General features: G+C 40.0%; 2 protein-coding genes across 4 annotated transcripts in view; both read right to left on the reverse strand.

Annotated features, from left to right (window-relative positions):
- Positions 1-1,542, reverse strand: part of TOX (thymocyte selection associated high mobility group box) — a 222,466-nt gene extending 220,924 nt beyond the window's left edge. The window contains exon 1 of one of the 3 annotated variants that reach the window (XM_049820664.1): positions 1,082-1,542. In XM_049820664.1, the coding sequence (XP_049676621.1) occupies positions 1,082-1,183 (102 nt within the window). In that variant the 5' untranslated portion in view covers positions 1,184-1,542. The remainder of the gene's footprint in view (positions 1-1,081) is intronic. The other 2 variants (XM_049820673.1, XM_049820646.1) reach the window with 2 other exon arrangements.
- Positions 1,543-10,685: 9,143 nt separating this feature from the next.
- The window catches only part of CA8 (carbonic anhydrase 8), a 389,740-nt gene continuing 373,722 nt past the window's right edge, over positions 10,686-26,703 (reverse strand). The window contains exon 10 of the transcript XR_007508545.1: positions 10,686-10,697. The gene's annotated coding sequence lies outside the window, so the exon portion shown is untranslated. The remainder of the gene's footprint in view (positions 10,698-26,703) is intronic.

Raw genomic sequence — 26,703 nt, forward strand, 5'->3', positions numbered from 1 at the left:
AGCGCTCGCTCGCAGCCGTCTCCCCGTGGCGGGGGTGCGCTCGAGAAGCGCTCTGGGCAGCTCGCACTTCCTGGCGATTTCCTACGGCCTGCGCTTTATTCGTGTGCGAAGCCCATTCCGTAACAGCAGAGAAAGTGCAGCTCATGCATAAAGCACCAGCTGGCTCAGGCCGGGGAGGCAGAAACAATGCGGGAACGAGCCCCAGCCCCCTTCCTGGGCAGCAAAAGTAACGCAAAGTGCTCCGGGATCGCGGCACCAAACTCTCGTCACCAAACGCAGGACTTGGGCTAGAGCGAGCCGCCTCTGCAGTTCCTCCTTCCCCGGGGCTCGGGGACCCACCACTTAGCTCTCCTCAGGTACTGGCCCTGTTTGCAGCGGTTTAATCAAGTTGCAGAGAAACCGGTAAGGCAGTTAGTTGCACAGCCGGGACAAAGTCGAGCCCCTGTTCTGAACCGACTCGTCACCCTCATACACCCTTATTGTGCATATACAGAGATGTGTGCGTATGTGTCCGTGTGTGTGTGTGTGTGTATATATATATATATATATATATACACATACACACACGCAGGTCACACACACACACACACACACACACACACAAACGTGCTCCCGGCACCGCCAAGTACCGCTTTGACACATGAACTGCAGGGTACGCGGCGGGGCAGAGTTTCTGCCGGTTTGTGGTGGGCGCGATCTTTCCGATTAACAGGAGCCCTGGAAATTCAAGTCCTCCGCATCGACATCCTTGTCCACGTTGTTCCTCCGAAAGGGACGATGTTATGGAAAATGCCTCCCCCACCCCACCTCCCACCCCCCTCCAGCCGCCCGCCCCCAAACTACTCCGGGGTTTTAATTTGGGGGTGCCTGCAGGGGAGCCGGTGTGTGTCCCGGCGGCACCTCTCCGCGGCGGGCGGCACTGCGCTCCCCAAACCCCGTCAAGTGCCGCTGCCCTCTGCCTCGCCGGTGAACTTGGTGCGCGGCTCGCCAAAGCGCAGCGCCCGCTCATGCAACGCGCCGCGACAACAGCACAATCGACAGCACAGATAAAACACCTCGGACGACACAAAACACGAGTCACCTTGTTGCAATAGTAGGGGTCCAGGCAGGGGGAAGGTCCCAAACAAGGCGTATCAGGAGCGGCTGCAGGCTGAGGAGGTGGTGAATAAAATCTTACGTCCATTTCACTAAAACATCAAGCAAACTCCTTTCCTTCTCTTTTTGTCGTTAATGTTGGTGAAAAAAAAAAAGGGGGGGGTGAGTGTGTGTGAGTGTGTGTGTGTGTGTGTGTGAGGGGAGGGGGGGGACACACAACAAGACTGAGAAGAATAAAAAAGAGGTGCCTGACTTCAGTAGTCAAAGAAACACCTTCCCTGCCTCACATCCGTTTGTGGTTTGTAAAGAGAGAGAGAGAGGAGAGAGAGGGGGGAAAAAAAAAAAAAACCTCTTCCAAAAAAGCACCGGTCTGCAGATGTCTGCGAGAGAACCAACAAACCCTCCTTCTTCTACGGCAGGGCAGGTAACTTCGAGTACTTATTGTTTCCCCCACGCATCGGCACCGGGGCGCTAGCTCCGTGTGTGCCTCTCTTTATGGGAGTCTCGGAGTTGGTTCGCTTCTCCCTCCCTCCCTCCCGCTCGCTCCCTCTGTTCTCTCCCCGCTCTTATTATTATTATTATTGTTATTATTTATTTGGTTGGGTTTGGTGGCAGTGTATTTTGGTTGCCCTCCACCGTGAGGTGCGGGGACGGGGCGGGGGGGGGGGGACGGGGACGGGACAGACGGGGACACAGGGACGGGGACGCGGCGGCGGCGGCAGCCGGGCCCCCGCGTACCCCCGGGGGGGAGCGGCGAGGCAGTCCGCCCGCGCCGGAATGGCCGCCCCGCGCCGAGCGGCTCTCTCGCCTCGCCTCAGCACGGCACGGCACGGCACGGCTCGGCTCGGCTCGGCTCGGCGGGCGGCGGCAGGGGACACGGCGCGCTCCGCCGGCGGACTCCCTGCTCCGAGTGAGCTTCACACAAAGGGGCCGGCGAGGGAAGAGCCATGGGCGGCCGCCGGGGACGGGGCTGGGAGTCGCGGAGAGGGGGCGCTGTCGCGCCCGCCATCCCGCCGCCGTCCCCGCCCTCTCCCACCCGCCTTCCCCGCCCGGCCCCCCGGCGGCGCCCGGCCCCCCGCCGGTTACTATGGCACCCCCTCCGCGGCCTGCCGCCGCGGCGGCCTCGGCCGGGCCCGGCCCGGGCCGGCCCGGGGGCCGAGGGGAGGCGGGAGGGCAGGGCGGCGGCGGCGGCGGCGGCGGCAGGGGAGCGAGGGGCTCGGCCCGGGCCCTGGACTCCGCGATGGGTCGGCCGCAGGCCGCCAGGGTGGCCGCGGGCAGGTTCCCTGAAGGTGCCTCTGCGAGAGCCCCCCTCCCGGCCCCTCTCCACATCCGTTTTGCGAGGGTCGGGTCTGGTGCCCCCTGCCCCGGCTCCCCTGGCAGCCCTGTGAGGTTGACTAGGGTCGAGCCACAAGCAGGGCCCACAGCGGGTTAGGTGAGCCCTTCGTCTTCTGTCCCAGCAGAGTGGCAGCCGTCGCCCAGAGTTTGCGGTGGCAGAAATCAACTGTGATCCATGCGCACACCTCGGGAACCAGGAAGCGAGTAAAAAGTAAAAAGAACCACCCGTGAAATACCTCTTCAGCAGGGCGCTGCCTCCTTAGCCGGTAGTGCTTGGGCCTGGCCGGGCTGTGGGCAGCACTGACAGCAGGCAGGGCTTTCCTCACAGCAGGATGGCGGAGGGAAACTCGAGATGGGCGAACTGAGAGGGGAGGAAGGAAGGGGTAGAGCATGGGGTAGGGAAAATGAAGAGGAGCACAATTAGCTCCAAACACGGGTGCTGACAAAGGGAAGTTGGGAATCCAGTGGGATGCGAGAGAGGGATTGACGAGCAAAACAGGGTTTAACAGGCAAAAACAAGGAAAGAAAGGGTGACTTCAAGACACCGTGAGCAATCCCACTGGGTTTCCTGCTGAGTCTCTGGTAGTTTTAATCAGGACAGAAAGGATGGCAGAGAAAGGATGCAGGAAGGACACTATACTGAGCTTAGATAATGCCCTACAGAGGAATTGTATTATGAAAAGAAAGGAATGCCTTTCCCTCTTTAAATAAAAACAAATTCGTGCGTGCCACACAAATAAGATGAGATGATGACAACAGGAATGGTTACATTTATCAAACACTCATGAACATTTCAGTTACAAAACAGTTGGAATCCGAAGAACTTTTTTAAGATTCGTAATGCCCACTGTAACACAAAACTGTATTCTCATCACTGAAAAAAAAAATAAAAATAATCCAGAGTAAAGATTTCAAGGGGACTCAGTATTAAGAGGGAGCAAATCACAAATTTCAGGTGAAGAAATCACTGTTTATGTGAGGATCTGTAATCTGTACCGCTGATATTTTGCTATGGTAGAGAGTCCTTCAAGCCAGTGTTAAGTCATGCCCTTCCCCCATGTCTAACAACCTGCTTTCAGTAAAGCTGTTATCTGGAAAAAAACCACATAAGTAATGTAAACAAAACTCTAGAGAAAACAGGTTTGAAGCAATTTTCCTTTTTCAGGATTACTTGATCAAAAATATCTCTGAAGATTTTTGGTTGTCAGTTGAACACAATTTAAGTCTGATGGCAATAAATGTTTTCCTTAAACATGCAATTACAAAGGATCTCAGCTGCTTTCTTTTTAATAATGTTTGAAACCCTTATGGCCTTGGAGAAAAGCTTGAAAACATGACCCAGAAAAAAGCTCCAGAAAGCAAAGGAAAAGACTTTTTTTTTTTTTTTTTTTTTTTTTTTTTTTAAATCTCATGATTTTTTGGCATCTGACTCATTATTTTGCATGTTTGGGATTAGACACTTTGAAAGTTAAAAAATCCAAAAAAAGACTTTCCTTTGCAAGAAATGTACTTGACGCTTGACAGATATATCACTGCTGCAAATGGCTGATATGTGGACCATAATTTGAGAAAGTGAATGGGAGACAGATTGCAAGCTCTGTATTGAAAAACTGCTGTTGAGAAAGTTGTTACTCATGGACCATGGATTAGTTCTCAGCCTGTTGTGGAGAAAGGTGGTAGAGATATACTGATTCTAGAAGAGTTGATCTGGGCGATCGGTGTATGCAGGTACATACAGGTCTATGCAGGTATAGCGATGCTAACGTGGAGCCAGAGATGTCAATAACAGAATGACTAGAACATCTGATGATAAAAAGTAGAGATTTGGGCTTTTTAGTTGAATGAAATATTACTATTGCCTTAAGAAAGGCTTTAAGTTCCTAGGAGTCTGTAGGAGTTTACAACTATACCATTTGCTTTGCACAGCACTTCAAGTTATTTTCAGTACTTAATGATGCAGGCCCTGAGAGGTTATAAAATTGTTGCTGCTACTTACAGAGATGATTTAATCATTGAGATGATAAAAACACCTGAGATTTGTGGCAGTTATCTGTACAGTTTGTAAAAATTAAAAAGCTATATATATTAATTTGTTAAAGTGTTCTTTTATTTTGTAGGGGACATTTTCTCTGGGGTTTTCAGAATAATGCATTTGTGGAGACTGGAACTGAAAATGTTAATACTGTTGTAGGTTTTGCCTCTATGGACTGAGAAAGCAAGGCCCTTTCCAGGATAATTCAGTGGCATATCAAACTTGGCCACTTTAGCTCCTGTAAGTGCATTTTCTGAAAAAAAAGTTGCAGCAGATTAAAAAGCATGAATCAGTTTTTAGAAGTTTAAAAGGAAAGAACATTTGTTCAGAAGGGCACTGAGATTTTAAAGCCATTCAACATTCAAGTGAATGTCTCCAAAATAGTCTTGAAAGAGGTTTCTATACCAGCATAAGAGAAGAATGTCATTGCTTTTCTCGTATAAATAGGAACAAATGCCTTGAGAAACATGATCTGGATCTGCTGATACTAAAAAAGTTGTTATGCTGTCTGCTGGAGTGAGACTACGTAGTATGAATATTCTCCATGCAATGGAGAACTTATATGGCATCCCTTGCCAAACAGTGTTGCAGATGCAATGAGGGGAAGTGTCATACACACTTGCCCTCAGTTTGGGCTGTCATGCCCAGAGCTGTCGTTGGAGGCAGAGTACTGGCAGGGCAGACCCTCCGTCTGAACCAGTCCAGCCATTTGCATGTTCTCATGGAGGCTCTGCAATGGTCAGACCATCAGATTTAAAAGAAACAAGTAAGTATGTCTGAGATGACAGGTCATTTTCTTGTCTGCCCTAATGTCTCATCCAGCTGCTCCACCTAGTATGTTGGGTAGCCATCAGTAGGCATAAATCATGTTCTCAGCCAAAGAGAAATGAAAGTATCTTAGTTTAGAAAAGAATCCAGCCCAACATCTTTTTGTTTTAAGCTCGCACGTCTATAGCCAATTTTATTTGGGATCTCCAGACAGAGATGTCTGATCATCTGCTATAAAGAGATTTTTTAATTTTCCTAGGAAGAAGGAAAAATGAGACTGTGATGATGGATTATTATTTATTATACATAGGCGCCACAAGACCCTTTTCATGAGGTTGGCTCTTCTTTAAAGAAAAGTTTGCTCCTACATATTTAAGAACAGCTGGATTGGAAAATCATTTTGCTTCTTGTTTTGTGGGCTGTACTTTGGGAGCCAGAAGGGCCAAATAAGCTAAAAGGGGAGCCATGAGATTTTGCTGAGAAAATCTCTCCTGCTGAAATTTTTGCTTTATTTACTGACACACAGGACTATTTACCTTTCAGAACAAAGCTCAATGCTCATCAATTTCTAGAGAGTAGTTAATTAAATAATAATAGGATGAAGGGTCTGTCCCTTTTGTGTGGATGTCCTGTTTCGTGTCCTTAAACTAGGTATGACACTTGGATTTGGGAAAATGCAAAAGATAATGATATTAAGATTACAGAATATTTAAACCAAAGTAATTAATCTGGTCTTTTCATCAGAATGAACTCAAATCCTTTAAGAAATTGATTCATTTTAACTGTTGTTGACATTCTGGGTGTGCACTTATAAGTAAGCATAAATCAGTGTATTTAAACAGAAACATTTGCGATATGGTATCAAAGCTTAATAGTGGTGATATATGTTTTGGAGCATTTAAACAGTTTGTAATGCTACCTAATAGTGTGTCAAATCAAGTGTTGTCAAACACGCAATAAAAGAGGCAGCTATTTTATTATTTTAGCCACTGCTCCTGTCTTGTTTAATTTGTTTGCGGTGAAAATGACCAGCCCCAAATTATCACACTCGCATGGAATTAAGTTGTTCTCATCTCTGTAAGGAAGTAAAGATCTAAATAGTTAAGGAAAGCCTCTGATTTCCCTTTGCTACAAAGCAAAGAGAAAACCTGACTATTGCCATGTTTTCTCATTCCAAACAAATGATACGCAGCCAAATTAACAGAAAGAGGAGGAATAGACACATGGGCTGAACCTGAAGTGTGTTTTGCATCTCACAAAAGGTTCTTACATGCTCATCTGCCATTGCCTACAGTAGGAATTAAGCACACAACATCTTACAGAATCAAGATCTTAAATAACCATGAGAGAAATATAAAAATGTAAAATTCACCTTGCATATTTGCAGCTTCGATCTATTCCCATATGCTTCAAAGGCACTGCCAGCTGGTTCAATTCAAGTTACCAAATTTAATGTGGCCTTGCAGACATACAAAAGGTAGGCCAATCTTGAAAGAAAACGTTTCACTGGGCCTTAGAATCAAATTATCTCTCATGGTCACAGAAACAAAGGGAAACGTGAAGTTCCTTTTTTGCCTCTTCCTATATTTCCTATCTTATCAAGTGATTTTATAGGAGATACACTGTCCACATGATATGCAGGAAGGTTCAAAAATACATCACAGTATGGTGTATGCTAGTTCTCAATTGCAAGATATACCCAAGTGTTAAGGTTGCCAATTTTCCACTTTTCCACTTATCTTGCTAAATCAGTCATGAAACATCTAGAAGTATAAGGGATCTCGAATTTTTGGTTTCATGCTATTTTTTTCTGAAGTGTACTGGAGGACTGTACTGGTGCTTCAGAAACTTAGGTTTTATGAAGGAAAATATTGTTTTCAACAATTTATTCTGCAATTTAAAAAGCCTGTCTAAAGGCATTTTGGTTTTTTCTCCAAAAAGTGAGGATCCATAGAAGTTATATAAATGTAATCTGGGGAATGCATCATATACAGAAGTCTTGAGAACAAATCTCTACAGAAGTTTGATACTATTAAAAATACCCATCTATATTTGCAGATATTTTACAAATGTACATATTACCAGCTGAATGTGTCAGCTGAATAGTCAGGAAAAAGGAAAGACAGAACAGAGGACTGGTCACAAGCAGAGACAGGTGACAACATGTGGACTAGTCTGTATCACCAGTTTTTCCATAGCATTGAAAAGGGAATTCTCATCTGCCAAGACAGATGCTAAGCAGATGATTAATCAGTTTTCTGTTCAGAACAATGATGTCATCATTCTTCTTTCTGATAAAACTCCCCGATAGAGCTGAATTGCCCCTGCATGAGATCTCCTGGCATGAGGAGATCTTTACAGGCTTACTTAAACCCTCTTTTTTTCTACGCTCTGCTGTCTCATCGGGCTCAGATGTCTTTTGCTAGAGAACAGTTTTCATTGTCCTTTATATTCACAAGGTCTCTGTGAAGCAATACCTTGGATGTTTCTTAAAGCTCCAAGCAAGGTGGGTCTTTCAACAGGAGACTCTCACCCCATTATGTAAAAAAGTAGTCTATGTACCTTCTTTTATGTGCTTTTAATTAGCCCAGAATTACAGATGCTGATAAAGAGAGAGATCCAAACTCTGTTCTCTCTGAATACATATAAATAAAGCAGAGTTCACAGAGTAGTTTATTTTTAGGGCTAGACGGTATTACAGCTTATCTTTTTAAAATTTATTTTATTTTTTAACTAGAGAAAGTAAAAAGCAGAATGGCTTGCTTGAATTTAATCTACTTCCCTAGGGATTTATGTTACCATCAGAAAAGTACCACACAAGGGGGCACAGTTGGCATTTGAAGTGCAGAAGGTCGGGACTGAGGCATAGTAAAACTCTGTTGGGAGTTTCCATTAGAGCTTCCTGTTGTAGCAAATAAATCCAGTCCCATTCACACTTGATAGGCTGATACAGATACATCATCCAAATGTCATCCGTCATCAGTTTTTAAGGGGTGTGATAAATTGTTGGACTGCTGGCTTGAGAACAAAATTTCCTTCTTTGCTGAGATTTCAGCATTTTCCTGCTGGACCTCCAGGAACTTCAGACCACCTTTTTTCTAACTACATGGTTCTTTTCTCAGTGGAGCTGTCACCCTCAAATCTAATAAAAACTCTCTGTCATCCTTTTCTGGGCTTTCTAGATTGACAGTTTCATGTCATAGCTTTGTTCCACAATAAAAATAAAAAATCTCTAGGTGTTAAAGAAGTCCTTGGAAAACTGTAAGTGATAGAGTCAGCATTTACAGAACATATCACAACAGGTCTGATTGACCTTGGCAGCAATAGGAGATCACCATTTCTCATGGATGAGCTATTCCTGAATGTCTGTCTTTTATGCTGTATAAGGCAGAAATACCTTTTCTGGATCAAAGCTACTACTTTCTCCTTCTCTTACTGTTTAACAGAGCTTGTCTATTATAGGGACATGTTTAATATTATCTATTTAAGGAATATCTTCATTTCTATTAATTCCCGCAATCCTATGTCTTGTTCTATGGTATCTTAAGATAAAAAATACATCAGTGGTATTATTTTAAAGTTTTACACTATTTTGTTGGGGATTATTTGTTGGAGGATTTTGTATGTTTTACTTCTTATCACAGTCAAAACTGCAAAGATTAATGTTTGTGGATGTCCTCCAAATCATCTGCCTTTACTCTGACTACTAGGGTGTAATCAACACTGTTTTCTTACTGGAATGGCCCTTGTTCTTTTTTTTTAGCATTTTACAGGAGAACCAGTTCAAGGGAATGGATAATCAGTATTGATTGTTCATCTTTAAAAACAGATGCTTCAGTAGCATGTGTAAGTACAGCGGAGTTGAACATGCATGTTAATCAGATGCTATGAAGCATGTGGAGGGGAAGCCCCAAGCCACATTTGAAATGACCAAGTTTCTAACTATTTGTTGAATGCGTATAGGTTTATAAGAGCTGCATGGAGACATTATGCCTGACAGCATAATGCACTGGCAATAATGAAGTAAAAAACAAAGAATAGCTAGAAATAGAAGAGAATAAGGAGAAACTCAGACTTGTTCACAGTTGTAGAACACAGAAAAAAATACCCATCCTCCTAAGATACCCTTCCCCCTCCCTGCAGTGGAATTTCCCTGCTTTGAAGTTATCTTGAGAAGACACAGTTTGCGATTTGCCCAAGAGGTCAGCAGGCCCAAACTACTGTAGCACAGGGTAGGAGGTGGTTTCAAAGCTGAGAGCCCCTCTGGAAGAATGCTCTGCAAGCGTGTTACTTTCTTTTGAATAAAATGTGACCTCCACTGGTCACTGCTGTATTCAGAAAAAGGGGGAAAAGTCCATCATGGAAGAAGGTCCGGTGCCATTTTGTGGGATAAAATCTTAGTTCAGTGTCAACTCCAAGGTTCCTTTTTAGTTCACTGGAGAAATACGTAATGAGTATTTACATATGTATAAGTAGAAGTGCATGGGGGGGGAGAGAGCTGAAGCATGTATTTACACTTGCTGAGAGTCATGCATGTCCTACATCTGCCTGCCTGTCTCTCATTAACATAGGATTTGTCAGTTATGTGTTAAAAAATAAAAATAGCCAGTTACCAAGACTAACAATTATGTGCTTTTGGTTTATTTTTCTCACTTTTATGTTTCTGTTAGTATTAAAAAAAATAATTAAATTATACAAACCCCAAACTATCCAGGGCAGAATTTAACCTGGGCCCACAGAAAGGATGCAAACTGAAAGAACCTTAGTGTAGCAACTACCTTTAAGGAGAAATGTACCACAAAGAAGAGGTTTAAGGAATCTGAGCACAAGTCATTTGTGCTACAATGCCTAGCCACACTGAGGAGAGTAAAGGGTAGGGAGACACAATATTTCTGAATTTCCATGTCTTTGTGGGTTTAAGTCAGACCCTTAACCTTATTTGAATATAGTATTTTTGTAGTTTAATACATTTCATACAGAATGTATAAAGAAGATTTAATAAGTGTCTCTTAGCTGTGGTTTATCTCTACCTCAGAGAAAGCCAAAATGAGTTTCTAGTGAAATGGCTGAAAGAGCATACACGGTAAGTCTTCTATCAAATTATTTCCAGTCTTGCTGATTTGTAAAAGATCTTTCAGAAAGATTCTGTCTTTCTATGTAGAATGTTAAAGTTTGATTCTGTGCCCAAAATTTATAAAAGGCACTACAAATAACCAGTCTAGCTTGCCATCTTCTGCTTTTTAAAACTCCTGAGACTGCTTGCTAATCATGTGGAATTTGCGCTAGTGTTTAACCCAAGTTTTTCCCTCAAAAAAGAAAATTATATTCCAGTGTATTACGTATTTCTGGCTGTAACAGCAATTAAATATCTTGGAAGAAACAAATCAAATCCCCAGGCTTCTGTGCCTTTTTGTTTTTCTCTTTCAGATGTGTGTCACAGATAAAGGACTAACTTTGTGAACACACTCTTAGGATAATAAGGACACAAAATGAACAATACTTATGTAATTAGTCAGCAGACACAGGCGTTCCAGGATAAGATCTTCTGAAGTATCATAGCAGAAATATAAATCGAATACTTAATGTTGCTGTTGTCAACTACTAAAAATTGAAATATTTCTGCAGCATTTCACTTTCTCCAGATAGCTTTACATGTTCTTGGGGAGTGGGAACTATTTTCCTGCCATCCCAGAAGCAAACTAGCCCACTGGCACAATTTAAAGCAACAAAATCAGGCTGGGCCTGTAGGCGTGTGTTTGCCCTGCTTCCCCAGCCATTTGCCTGTCTTAGGCAGCATAAAGTCATCATTTAGCTTTAACTGTGCTGCAAAGGTTATTCAAATTTTAATAGAATCAGTTTCCTAACACTTCGACACAAACATTTGAGCACAGTAAACTTGACTGGCCATCAAAAGGTATAAACTAGCAGTGTTAATGCAATCCATCTCACGGGATCACTGTTGCTGAAAGTTAGGCTATCGCACACGTGTAATACTGTGTATCTTCCAGCGGCTTCCCAAAGGCTCTCCATGCACACCCAAAAAGGCCAGACAAATTCTCCTTTAACCTAATGGGAAGAAATTTGTAGAGGTGCACACGTTATCACACACAGATTAAGGGATATACTCCCATAATTATTAGCACTGCTTGTAAGTCAGGAGTTAGTGTGGGCACAGCATCCAGGTGTGGGCTATTATTGCTAGTTCTGCTTTGGAAACATACTCAAATATGCCTCTGTGCCATCTGGTGTTTCTGATTCAGGAGAATCTGTATTTGTTTGTCTTCCTCGAACACTCAAAATCAAGTGTCCAGGTCTGCTTTTCTCTTTCGTACAGTTCGATTCATTTGGGAGTTTTTGTTCCTAGCATAACAAAGGTGTGGTTTTGCAGTCAGCTTCAGCAAATTTAAATCTGTGCTGCTGCTGAAAATGTTGGTACTGCTCTCCTTTCCTCCCTCCTCCAGCTGCATCTTTCCGCTGCCTCCCTGGGGAGGATGAGGATGCTCGTGGCTGCACGGTCAGCTGTGTCGGGAGCCGTCTGAAAATTAGTGTGTGGCTCAGATCTCAGGCGGATGGTTTTGGGTTTTTTGATCCAGCTGACTCTGTGGCAGCATGAGACCTGGTGATGAAACAAGAGAAGAGTATTTACCTAGGTCTGAGTCAAGGAGAGAGGGGAGGGTGGAGAGAGTGGGCCTGTTCTCTTGGCACACTCCGTACTTAGGCTAGGTTAAGCCAACAATGAACTGCACCTAGGAGTCCTCTTGCTAAACTCAGAGGTGAGACGTGCTTCTGGTATTAAGGAAGACCAAACATCAGAAAATTCCAATGATTTTTTTTAAAGACTTACTTTCTGGGTAGTGTAATATCCTGAGGACTTGAAGCAGGGCCATCATACAGGAAAAATACGTAGGAGTGGATATTGAATGGAAACAACAGTAAGAGCTCACGTAGATCAAGTCGCTCATCACTGGTTTTCCCTAAAACATTATTGGTGGGGAGAATGTTGAAAATACTCTCAAACACACCAAAAATTATCAAAAAGGTTCGCACGGTTTCTAAGCTTTGATTGGGATAAAACCTCATAGAAATAAATTTGTTACTTCCCCTCCCCCCCCCCTTTTTTTTATTGATCCTATCCCTCTTCCTGTAATTCCTACCTGCCCAGTAGGGCCTGTGAAACCTGTGGTGCTGGAGATGAAGTGATTCCTCTGAGTTATATCAGCATGTGAGTTGGGAAGGGAGCAGGGGGGACTGTGAGGGGAAAGGAGGGGGAATGGGGAAAACAGATGGACCCTGGATTATGCTGCAGCTGAGATTGAAATAAAATTTCACCTTAAAATGGGGTGGCTGCTGCTTCTAGGAAACTCTCGGGGATAATTCATCTGCCACTTGATAAATTGGCAGGGTTTCTTTCCAGGTTCTCTCCTCTATTCTCCTTCATGCTTTGTATGTGTATACATGTGTGTGAGGTATGTGTATGTAATTTTCAAGATGCCTGGCCCCTTTTTTCTCCTTGGCTAACTTCTGAAATAGAGCTGTCAGGATGATTCCAGCGTTTGGAGCCATATTCTTTCTGACAGAATATAACTCTTCTCCACAGTTTTCCTTTTTTATGGCCTGAAGTCAATGGGAATATTCAATGCAACCTAAGGTCAGGTTCTTGAATTTTAACACAATTTCCCATGAGAACTAGAAGGACGAAAATTCCTTTAAGACAGGGAACAAAAAGTGGAACAGTAATATAAGGAGTAAAGACTTGTTATGTGGCTTTAAAAAAGCAGCTTGAAGAAGTTTCAGATCGGGGGGTGGGGAGGGGAGTGCGGGGAATGAGCTTCATTTAATCTGTCTAATTTAACTAATTTAACACCAGTCGCTGTGTTATCAGGCATTTGTACAAAAGGGTTGAACTCTCATAGCAACTGACCATGCTAGCCATCCTGAACTTCAGTAGGTCAGCTGCAAGAAGGTACATCAAATTAAGTAATTTTAAAAATGTGTTGAAATAGAACATATACAGTCATATGAAAATATAACATATACAGTCATATGAACCTATATGACATGGAAGGATTTTAAACTATGCCATAACAGTGGGCTAAACAGGCATACAACCACCAGTTTCTTGTCGAGTCCTTTAAAATATGGAAAAAGGGTCAGTTATGAGCTGGACAGATTTGGCTAGTTCCTTTATAGCTGATCAATGTTATTATTTGGTATCTTGGGAGGCAGAGATTGTGAATACTAGTCAACAAAGAATTTTGTAGTCCTGAAAAGAAATGGTGACGTTAATTTATTTTCTGCAAAGGAAGAGGTTTCATGCCTGTGCCCACCTCCACAATGTGGAAATTCACAGGGACCTAGTTTTTATCTAGGCAAAGTTTCCTGTACAGTGAGTGGAAATTTTAGATCTCTCTAATACCAGCTGAACTTTGAAAAATCTAAATTCTCTTGTTCTACATTTTTCTGATGTCAGGAGTCTTGGGTTTTGCATTAGTGAAATAGGATGAGAATGAAGGTGTTGCTATTTACAAACTCTTTGAAGATGTAAGGTGCTGTATATATAGAAACCATTGCTTTTATATGGCTTTGGATGTGCTAAAAATGCATTGCATTTCATTGGTGGTACAACTTTATGTTGATCAATGAAGAACCTGAATATTACATTTAGAGAATTTTACTATATATATTCCATTAAGGAAGACAAAATATGCTTTATTCATGTAGTATTTTAAGCTCTTTCACTTCCCCAAATGTCAGCTGTCAAACTTTGTTGCCATCTTTAGTAATGGCTGCAAAGTGAGACATTTTCCCATTTTTCTAGATTTGGAGGGGCTTACCTTCCAGTAATAATCCTATCTTATCAATGGTTTAAAAAACAGATTTTAAATGGAAACATTGGCTAAGAATTGTATTTTAACTATGATTTAGCATTGCAGGGAGTAAGATAAAGCCCACAGAGTAAAACATGCTATAGGGAAAGAAAGTAGCAGCAGTCTGGCCCATGGCAAGATGAACTATGAAAAATCTGGCTTTCTAAATGATGACCAGTCCAATTACATTTAAGTGTTTTACAGAAAATCTACTCTACAGGATGATATTTATGGTATTGAAACTGCCTCTAGATTTTGCCCCCCCGTCTTAATTTTTTTTAGTCTTTCCATAACTATATCAATTATTTCACATTCTGTTTTCAGTCTGCTTCATGTTCCCTTGTCTTGCCTCTCCCTCCCTCCCTCGCTCCCTCCTCCACACCCTTTCTCTCTTTCTCATATCATCTCAGAGCTGTTAGAAAAAATACTGCCTTTTTGTGTGCAATGTTCTTCAGCTTTAGCAATTTTCCATTTCACTTCTTTCTTGTTATACTTTTTCCATGTAATATTTGGGGAGAAAAATCATTCTGTTTAAAGGTGAGCCAAATACACCATCACAATGTTTTGGCCCAAGTTAGTATTTTCAAATATAAAGTTTACTTACAGTTTCCTGTGCTTTCCATTTGACTGTTGTTAAAGAAGGAGGAGGGCAAAAAAAGGTCTTAACTTGCACCATCAGCAGCAGGTGTATTTTTACAACTGTCACTGTTACTTGTCCCTCATCTAGTTTGCAGCAGCTTGGAAGCTTTGCAGGCTTGCTTACACAAACCAGGTCTCACAACAGCACTACTTGTATGGGGGAAGACATGGGTCTGGATCTGAAATGGTGTCATGAGTATGTTTTAGGGGAAGATGCAATCTGAATTAGTTCTAAGGGGGGAAGTAAACTGAATTAAGTACTACAGAAAATTGTTAGTACAACGTGTTGTTGTGTGGGCAGGTGTGGTTATCCAAGCTGGTTAGGAGGTAGAATGCTAGTGATTTTAAGTAGAGTCCAGGGTTTCTGAAACTGGAGAAGTCTTCATCAAGAGAGCGCCTTCTACTAGTAGAGGCAATATTTTCAGAGTAAATGAAGACCGAAGGAAATGGTAAGACTTTTAATTTTACTACTGACTTGTGTATATTAGTATATGTCATGGTTTAACCCCAGCCAGCAACTAAGCACCATGCAGCTGCTTGCTCACTCCTCCCCGCTCCCCACAGTGGATGGGGAGGAGAATAAAAAAAAAGTAAAACTCATGGGTTGAGATAAGAATGATCTAATGACTAAAGTAAAATAAAATATAATACTAACAATAATGGTAATAATAATAATAATAATAATAATAATAATGAAAAGAAGTTTAACAAAAAAAAAAAAGAACCAACCCAAGAAAAGACAAGGGATGCACAATGCAATTGCTCACCACCCGCTGACTGATGCCCAAGCAGCGATCTGCCCTTCCCAGCTGGCTCCCACCAGTTTATATACTGAGCATGACATTCTATGGTATGGAATATGCCTTTGGCTAGTTCAGGTCAGCTGTCCCAGCTTCTTATGCACCTGCTTGCTGGCAGAACATGGGAAACTGAAAAATCCTTAACTTAGGATAAGCGCTACTTAGCAACAACTAAAACATCAGTGTGTTATCAACATTATTCTCACACTAAATCCAAAACAGACTGTGCTAGCTACTAAGAAGAAAATTAACTCTATCCCAGCCAAAGCCAGGCCAATATCCCCTCCTTATTCTATACCATTTACATCATGCCCAGATCCCACATTTTCTGATACATTTCCAATTTATCACCACCACTTTTCCTGTCTTTTAATATACACACACAAATATCATTCCCAAAGTCTATGGGCCATCTCCATCAAATGTCTGTTGAGTTCATTCAGACTGTGACTTTGGGCTCCATCTGTCTTAACAGTCTGGGCAGGAGGAATGGTACAAATGCTGCTCAGTCAGCAGAGGAGGATCAGGCTTTGGTGCCATGCGATGGGCAGGTGACATTGGACGCAGCAGAAGGATGGTGTGTAATGTTGGATTGTTCCACGCTGAAGGCAGTCCTGGTCCTATCACTACTGCACTTCGCTCGCTTTTATCAAAGTTCATTCTTCATTAATCTAAGTGATTCTTTCTGTAATACCTTTGATATAGCATATAATAATTATAGTAATGATGACATACGGTGACAGGCTTATATAGCAATCAACATCATACAATTTAATTCATTGGCTATTCTCACAGGAAGTCAAATCCCCTTGAGGCACATGTCGGACTTCCCCATCATTCTGCATCACCCACCAAGTGCACCCAGGTCTTTGAGTGAAAGCAGTCCCACAAATGGGTTTGCCTTTGCCTGCAGCAAGAGTAATCCAGACTGTTTTCCCTAACATACATTTTTATGTGCACTACAGGGACTTTATCCCCTTCTACAGTACATAGAAGTTCTGACTGGGCAGGGCCACCCCGATTGGCAGATCCTCTGGTGGTGACTAACCAGGCGGCTTTTGCTAAATGTGTATCCCGTCTCTTTGCATTTAATCCATGACTGTTCTGTCCTAGCTAATACTTCCTTACACTTTATGTAAAAAGGCTATGTAAAAGTGGACAGAAATAATGATACCACTCTTATGATATACAGAGCTGGCAAACACTAAGATACCACAGCATTTAGGCACCATGGTGATAGATGTGTTAGAGATAAATACAAGAGAGACAAACTGAATGAGTCAATGCATTGCCCAATTTGCATAAAAATTTTTATAAAATAACTTGCAGTGTTTGAGAAAGAAAATAAATATTTGGTGTTTAGGTTGCTATGGTGTCGTGGTAGTGAAAAAACCAAAACTAGGAACAAATAGTCTAAGCTACATCATGAGTTTACTAAACAGACAGTATATTCTGAGTAATAAAGTGATTATGAAAAGATGCTTTAGTGATGTAGAGGTCAGATGTGATACCAAGTAGTGTAATGACAGCCTTTCCTGTCCTCTTCACTTATAAAGCAGATTTTAACCATTGATTTCAAGAAGCTCTAAAGACGATTGTGCAGCAAGTGCTGTGAATTCCTGTATTTGCTCTGACAAATAAGCTTTACTTTTGTCTTACTGCTTTGGACTTGGTGATAGAAACAGCAGCCTCTGAGAGCATTTCCTGCTTTTCCTTTCAGTTGGGATGAACATTTACCCTGTTTTACTATGTTTCTTTTTGAGTCAGAAGCATTTTTTAATAGATTCTTCAACCCAAGGGTGATGAGTGCTTTCCCTTGCATGCTGTTCTAGATTAGCATCTGGTTTCAGCAGACCACTTAAACACACGCCTAAGTGCATCCTTAAACATTTTGTTGGGCATATGCCTAAAGGAGTATGGTAGGCACATTAAGGAGCAGGGTAATCTTAAGTGCTTTTTTGAATAGGGGCCTAAATGGGAATTAAAAGAGAATTATGTGCCTTGTTTTAATTGGGTGAATTAATTATCCAAGTACATGTTTCATTTGACATTATCTTTTGTAGTTATATAACTTTAGAGAAAAATACTTCATCCAAATTTTGTTCAATATATATGTTTTAGTAAGTACAATTTCCCTTGGTATAATTTATCTGCAAAGTTATTGATAAAAATAAGTGCTTGCTTCCATTCAGCCATATTTTGCTAGTAAATGAGCTTGCAATACTGAAAAAGGTTTTAGGGGGGGATAAAGAGAAAAGAAAATTGACAACTTCATAATAACTTTTTGGAAGGTGCATCAAGATCTAAGAATTTTGTGCTTTTGCTACAGTGTAATTATTTTTTGAATTGGTACTCCTGACTGAGGAGGCAATAACCTATTTTATTCTATTAGGCATGAATGAATGAGCAAATTTAAGAATTAAGTACCCCAAACAGAATAAACGTGCCATTTTGCAGTTTATAAAACATATGGCTCTCATAATGTAGCTCAGGGAAGTCATACTCTTTTCTAATGGGTGAATGGCTTGAAAAGTGGAGTTCTGTATCACGGAATGGCAAGACTAGTTACTTTATTGAATTTGTAGTCCATTTACTGGGGGTAAGAAATTTAAGGGTAACTTAACATATCCACCCGTCTTATGAAACTGCCTGGTACTCTTGTAAGCTTCCATATGAGGCATGGGGAAAACCCTGAGCAGAAATGATAGCAAAATTAGACGTCAGAATTATGCTAGAGTTACTCAAATTAGGGCTCAATGGAATAGGCACCTGGAATATTTTTTTTCCTCTACTTAACTTTTACTGAAAACTCACTCAAGAATGGTGCATTTTGCCGATATTTTTCCTTGCAGATAACTTTAAATAGAAGGAAACTATCCCCCAAATGCATACTTATGCAGGCATTTGGAATGCAGTAAGTGTGTTTTCATTATGACTGAGCAATTTCAGCTGTGAGCAACTATATAGCAAAAAGTAGGAAAAAATAAATACATCTTTGGAGGTAAATTAAATTGCAGTACCCAAAGAATTGAGATCTGCCCTTTATAATTTGGACATGAGAAAACTGAAATAAAAATAAAAGTTCAAACTAGACTCTCCACTACTTTCAAATGCCTTCGTAAAAATGAAATTGAAATGGAGTATAGCGACTGACACAGCTTACAAATATTTTTCTCTTAATTTTCAACATGTAGTCATCAATGTGTACTCCATGTAAAGATTTTGTCTACAATCTAAAAAGCCTTTATAAATGAAATTCAAAAAAAACCAATGGTCACTCTAAGCAGAAATGATCTTATCCAGGACAGTCATCTGCATGGTGTATATCAGTGTATGTGTGCACATCCATATCTGTGGAGATGATTTAGGGAAGAGGTAGGGAAAAGACAATCCTGACAATATTATTTGTAAAGTATCTCTACCCATTCATTCCTGAATGATGTTGCACCATCTAAAACACTAATTGGATTGCACGATTGCATGACTCTCCAGAGTATTGCATCTCAGCAATAAAATCCCCACAGAGTCATTTATCATGTCAAAGGGTAAGTGGTATTTTTTGGGGTATTCATCTGGATAGATGAAAAACAAACACTGCAGTTTGGGAATTTATAGATATATACACATGACCTGTGAATGAGTGATCTGCAAGATTACACGCTGAATGTGCTTCAAATGGCAACATAAAAGACATTTCGGTATATAAATTTTAGATGTTTCTTTTTAAGTTTGAGATACTTACAGTTCTAGCCAGCCCTCAAACACCTCTGGATGCTTCCATAATGCAGTATCGCAATGGAATTCAAAGAACCATGGAGTGGGTCCACCAAGGAATAAGGGAGTGGATTTTGCAGTTAGTAGGGTATTGTTTTATTATCCATAGTAATCTGTGTTGCAGGCAGGCCAGTCTGTCTTTGTTAATGCTGTGATGTACTCATGTTTAGCAGTCTTCTTGGCTGAAGTCCAATAAAGGTATCTTTGGGGGATCATAATTTTTCTAAATGGTATGATTTTTCCAGTGAGGACTTTGGTCCTGAGTCTGCAAAAATCAACACTTTTGATTGACTTTAAAAATATGAATAGTGGAGTCCAATGGGAAAGGTCTAATTTCCAAAAAGCATGTCAGGCTGGACTTTACAGACAGAATTTTATGCTTAGTACTGTAAGTACCTATCTTGCCTAATTTCAAATACTTCAAATCAGCTACAGGATAAGGCCAGGAGGACTTGCACCCTGAGTTACCAATGTCTGCAGAGACATGTCTTTTTTGGACATTGCCAGGAGAAATGCTATCTTAACCGTGCATTAACCACGCAGAGCAGCGTGGTCTCTTACATCATATCCAAGCACTACTGGAATTCACAGAGTAAGTATTCTTTTGCTTAAATAACCTATATAACCTAGCCTGCTAGGCATTACTGATCTATCAAGTATATGTGTATAGATTTTTCCCTCTAGCACTCCCACTTCAAAAACGTTCCCAACTAATGGTTTCCTGAGTTTCTAGGGATAAGCGACTGCTAAGGGCTTAGTAACTACAGCCTTCTCCTACAGAAAGGGAGGCTTAGTTGTCTTTTGGGCTCAATTAGGTATTTATTTTTTTAAAAAAATACTGTTTTTTTAATCAAGTGATGAATCCTGGGTCTTTCCTGCTGCAGGTTGTAATCCACCTTGCTACCATCTTGCTTCCTCTGCCTGTCCTGAAGGGCAGGAGCTGGAAAATACTTCTGCATCTGGCTATCTCTGGGAGGAAAAAGTGTGTGAGGAAAGACTCATTCCCCTTTGGTTCATGAAAAGAGTGCTTAGAAGACGACTGTATGTTGTGACTCTTGGGTGGAAGGAGGTATCTACCCCTATGAATGCTAACATGGAGTAATTGTATAGAGTAATGGACTTTGAATAGTCCCTTCCCTCTGATATTTCCAATTTCTCCTAAGTGCACTGACTTTCCATGTGCCATTCCCAGCTTTCCCCAGGACTTGATAAGAAATTTTGCTATCATCTAAGCTGGATGCCAGAAATTCTATTAAGCAGTGGGCTCACCCCCCAAAAAAGAATTTTTTAAATGTTAATTCAAAAGTGATTATACGGTACATTACTGGAGTGGGGAAGGACTGAAATTGCTCCTTATGCTCATTTTTCAGTAGGTGGGTGGACATTGGTAACTCAAAATGATTCAAAAGTACTGTTACCGAGAACTCAGCAATAGGAAATCCTGAGGGCAGAGGCATGTCTTAAACCCTTTCTTCTTCAGAATTTAAAAGCTTCCCTTATATTCATTTGGGATTCTCCATTTATCTGGAATTGCCTCTAATCTGTCTTAAAAAAAACCAGATCACAAGAGGAAGGTTGTGAGTTGGAGCAAATAACATGGGGCAGAGTGATGGGGAAAAGGCATTCAATTTTTTTGAAAATACATCCAAAAGAACCTATTTTTAGTCTAATAAGGTCTGATGCATCTCACCTAATTTCAGGATTTTCAGGTACCTAAGTGAGGGGCAAAAAAGGAGTCACTCTAAATTCTTCCAGTTGGATATGGAAAGTGATGGGCAACTCCAAATTACCCACACCACCTCTGGTTTTCTTGGTCCTTCCCCACTGATTGTAAGGGTAGCCAGAGCAAATCAGACTGTCTCTTAGGAACAAGGAATTCTAATGAGATTAAAACTCTGGCCTTAAAAATCATATTTGCTAAGAGATTTTAGTGCTGAGGGACAAAGAAAAAAGTACCTATTGGGATTTCCAAAAGATGTTTAACTGCCACTGATTTTAGTGGGACTATATTAATAATTTGAAATCTAATGAGGTTCCTAAGTACGTTTGGAAACGAGGTCTGCAAACCTGAGTTTCACTGAAAACAAATAGAATTCAATATATTAAAAGCTAAGTCGTACAAGAAAATAAAAATTTGATGCTTTAGACAGTAGCTTTCCAAATTTTAACCTTTGCCCACTCACTTCTTAAGGCAATTGAATCTTTAGTTTAATTAGGATGCTTTGGATGCACCATAGGATTTTATGAAGAAAAAAATTACTTACGAAAATGAACAAATTCATCAATGATAGAAGTGCAGGTGAGGATTACCTACAAGAACAGAGATTCAAATTCAGCAAACAGATTCCTCAACACCTGATTGCTGGAAGTGGGAAAGGTTACAAATGTAAATTAATTTTTTACCCAGCTGCTTATATTTTTTTCTTAACCTATATTCTTTCTTTAGATACAAGAGATTAGGACTGGATTTTTGTTTAATGAAGTATGCCTGCTTTTATGTTACTGCTATTTCTAAATGGGATATCTCATTCCTCCTAATATGGAGCTCCACAATTCCATTTTATTGTGCAAACAAAGTGATCCTTCCTTTGCTCAGAACTCCACTGACATCAAGAGGGTGTAGTGCCAACGTGTAAAAGCTTCCATGTAGAGTAATTGGCAGGATTCAGCCTGAACTTGCATGTATTTGTCTTTTTTGCAGTTGAAATATGCTATTTATCCTGAAATAACAGCATTGGTAATCTTTTAGGAGGGTATTACAGAAAGGGAACAGCGATATGCTCATGATACACAGGAAATTGTATACTGTTATAGTAATTAACATATAAGAACATGTACATGGAAAACTATCATGAACTAAAATGAAAAGTGTGTTCTAAGATAGTGATTTTTTGCTAGGTATGTTACTAGGACTTGTATTATTATGCAAATAAGCAAATAAAATTTGTAGAAATCCTGTATTTATTACTTATCACTGTTAGATAATTTCAGCAGGAATAACTAGCACCTTTTTATCTAAAAACAGTTGGGTAGAGTTAGAAGGCACTGGAGTGAGAACTGATATTTTTTGAGTGATCATGAATATATTTACTCTTACTCTATTTTTTCCCCTTTTGTCATTTTTTTAACAGCAATGTGGTATGATTTCCAGTATCTGTTTCAGCAGGATATTTCAACAATAACACCAATCTGTGGCACAACAGTGTTACTATTGAAAATATTCTTATAAAGTGCTATCCATGAATGAAACAGTGGCATGAGAACTTTGCATTACATATAAATATGCCAATAAATCTTGATTTGTCTGTAGAAGTGGCATACCCATTGGTGAAATAGACCAGAAATAAAGCCTGAAGATGAAGTTAAGTAAGTTCTTTAAGGGGGTCATTGATAAAGCTTTATTTTATTTATTATAATAGGGGAAAATGAAATAAATGCTAATTTCTGCAATGAATAAAATAATTGAATTCCAAATATGATAAGCTTAAATTTAGCATCCCTGATAAACGTCTTATTTCTATATTCAGGCATGATCATTAAATTTTTAAATAGCTTAGTACTGAATTAATTAATTCCAGAAGTAGCATTACGGACATGTTACTTGGCTAAAGCAGCCATCCCACTAAATCTTAAAAATATTTTTGGTACATTTACCAAAACAAGAACTTTATATATTGCTTCCTATTACTGTGATAAAATGTTGATAAATCTAAGTAGCTTGTGTTAGCTAAGCATAGAGTATCATTTTTTTGTTTTCTTTTTTTTAGAATAAAAGAAAAAATCTCTATTGAATGTGCAATGGAAGCAAGTGTTTTTCCAGTTCAGCAGTTTCTGCTGAATTGTAAACAATTGGGTTGTTTCAAGAGGAGAGTAGCATGGTCCGTAACTCCGACAGCTAGTAGTAGTTTAGTTTACTGCTTCTACCACCTGCCTTCTGGCTTAATATTGGAAGCAAGAAGCATGCAATTAAGTATGAGGAAATGAAAATAAATGACACTGTTCATTGCACATTACAAAGTGCCTGGCAGAAAGAATGCAGTTTGCCTGGACCTGATGACCCCTGGGGAAAACGTGTCTTGTGCTTGGGAAAGCTCCAGTGAATCAGACGCTGACCCTGGTTTTATCTGTTATCAAACACTTTTGTTTCCTTCTTAACAATTTTAAACTTTTTTTTTTTTTTTTCTGTGATGATAGTTGGCTTCTGAAAAGCAGGGAGATATTAAAGTGAAACATGGACCACGTGTATAGAGGCAACAGGACACCAAACATGCAGGGATATTTTCTTAATCATTTCTTGAGAAAAGTTATTTGGATGACATCCCTACTTAGACCAATTTGAACTGATTATTAAATTCTAAGTGTTCTTCTAGAAGTGAACATGTTTTTAAAAGATTAATTCTATCCAAGCAGCAGTATTACAATGAACACCATATTACTGGGTTTATAACAAACCCTCCCCTCACCCCAGAATCTGAATGATTAAAACCTGTTTCATTTTAAAATGTCTGCTCTCTGAACACTATACCTTTTTTTCTATATATGGCTCATACAGTTGTTAGAACATAATAGTAATAATTGTTTTTTAGTCATTCATCCTAAATTGTATAAGCACCTTTACAAAGCTGAGTAAACATTATCCTGGTATTACAGAATAGGAAGAAACTGCACCATTGAGAAATCTGGTAGCTTGCTCAGAACACATAGCACATCAAAGAGGAGTTGAAAGTGAGATACCCAATTAAGCAAGAAAATAAAGGGTTTATTATAAATCATGTTATTGTGCTACAGGACTCAAATTCATCTTTTTTAGATCCCAGATGATTCTAATGCATGAATTCAGCCACTACTGTCTGATATAGGTGGCCACGTATAAATGGTAGGGAAGCTTTCATAATGAAAGCAGAAGCAAGTAGGCACTTTCATGTCTTCATAATCTGCTAAAAAACTAGAACTTAGGTGAGGTTTGCCAAAATTTGTAAACTTTTCAGTGAAGCTAAATAGCCAGAGCATATTAGAAAACAGATAATTTCAGGTTGAAATGCTGCCAAGACTTCGTGGTTTTTAATGATTTCATCTTGAAGAAAGGAGCGTTTTGGTAACTTGATGGGTATTGTTTTGAGTATTTTTTTTTTTTTTCACCCAATAACCCAAAGTAAAACTCAAGGGTGCAAACTCGGGAGGAATTGAAACCTTATAAGGATTCACAGACCCTCCAAACCAAAACCACCAACTTTCACATTTCTAGCTGTATGCAAGTACATGAATTCTCCCTCTCTCTTTAATATTACATGCACATTCTGTAGAAGGTGGGGGTTTTTTTTCCACCACACTTGAAGTAAGTTTCCCATGTTCTATGAAAGGTAGTCTTCTCTATTACACTTCTTAATAGGGCTTTTTAGACCCTGATAGAAAAAAGAGTATTTGGATGTCAGTCATTCAGTCTCTGCTAGTTAAAAAGCATGTCTTTCCAGAGATGCTTTCTATCCATAGTCCTGCACAACATGAAATATGGTTGACAGCTATATTACCACACTGCAGACTGCAAAGCAATTCACATTCACACTTCTAAGTGCCTCTCCTTTCAAGACTTATGGATGTATGCCAAATTACTTGCATTGTGGTATATAACCTTCTATATGTACTTTATAGAATAGGCCTTTGGTTTCCATTAAAATCAATGAAGTAGAGCCCAAAAGAGCTTTTCTGAAGCGTGTACTAGATGTTAGGCAAGGCTAATAATAAAATACTTCATGTATAATATGCATCTTCAACATATTTCAGTGTTTATCTTTAAGATGGTATTTTCTGTATTTAGGGTAGAAACTCCACTGCTAAATTTAGCTGTTGGGTAGGGTTAAGTTCAGCTTTCAGGTTTTTGCCCTCATTAGTGTCTCTGTAAAAGATGAATACATGTTTTCATACCCTATTTAGGCGGTGTTTCCAAATGTAATGGACCAGCAGCCATTTAAGGAGCCTAAGGTCCTGTGTTAACAAAACCATCATTGTTATCTCAAATGAAATGGGAAAGACACAAGATAGATACCCTCCAATGCCATTTCATCTAGACAAATTAGTGACTACACCATGTCATAATGCCTCATCCTTAGTCACTAAGTTCACATATTTCATTACAGCAGTTTTTTGTCAGATAAGTTAAAGCAGATGATCAGCAGGGATGGTAAAATAAATAAATAAATTAATTAATTAATTAATTAATATTAATTATTAAAACATTAGTATCATTACTATTAGTCATATTACTATGATAAATGAGGCAAACTGATAGATTTTAAAAATACAGACCTATGACAAACATTTTAGTGACAAACCTAATTCTTTGGGAGAGGACAGCAGAGGAGACAGATGTTTTAAAGACATCTGAGTAAAATATGGACTCCAGTGAATTTAGTGAGTCTTATGAAATGTTGACTTGAAGGGGGAGAAAAGGCATAAGAATGGTGGAGGGTACATTGCATCTTTCTATTTATTTATTTACTTTTTCAATGGCATTATTAAAGTTTCCCTTAGGTCTACAGTACCTAGAAGAAAGCAGTAATACAGTTTTAAAATTGCCTTGAAATTTAGAGGACAAAAAAAGAAATACATGGCAATTACTGTCACTGGTGTTGTCAGTATTTGCAAAATCCATGAAGTTTTGTTCTTGTTAAAAGGATGTTTCACCAGAGTGGGGCAGGTACAAGGTGGGCTAGTGACTTGTGTTTCCGTATAACATTATATTTTTGTAGCCCAGAGTCCCTGTAGGTTGTATTCTCCAGAGGATGAATGAATTCCATACAGTGTTTTTCACTTTAATTGTAGCATATATGAAAACTCCTGGTCTATGTCTCAAAGATGTTCTCTAAAATCACGTTCTGTGGTTAGCAAACATCAATACATCCATCTCTCAAAATAACTTGAAAGAAATGATAGGGAACAGGCACAGAAATGTACTGAGTATTTGTGTTAGATAATTCTCCACAAGTAAATTTGAAGATGAAGCTAATTGATGCCCTTTAAAAGAATGTTGGCCTAATTAGTCAGACAGAAAGTATGCTGGTTAATTTCAAAATACAGAAAAGAAATTTCTGGAGATTAAATATAGTTTGCAAGAATTACTATACTGGGACACACTTCCTCTTATCTCTGAAAATAACCCACAAAGGGTATGAGTAGGTTATAGCAAACAGTGCAAGTACAGTCTGGTCTTTCATTTGATATGCCCACATATGCTCAGCAGTAGCTTCTGGTAGCCCTAATGTCCATGACTTCATGTAGTCTCTTTCAACATCTTAAAGATCAGGTGTGGACAGCAAGAAAGTTTGTCCACTGAAGTGGTGGAACGGAAAAACAGAATCTCACAAGTGAGAAGTTTTATTCTTTCTTCACCAAACTG

Source organism: Accipiter gentilis, chromosome 2 (genome assembly GCF_929443795.1).
Source record: "Accipiter gentilis chromosome 2, bAccGen1.1, whole genome shotgun sequence".
NCBI classification, from domain to species: Eukaryota; Metazoa; Chordata; class Aves; order Accipitriformes; family Accipitridae; genus Astur; species Astur gentilis.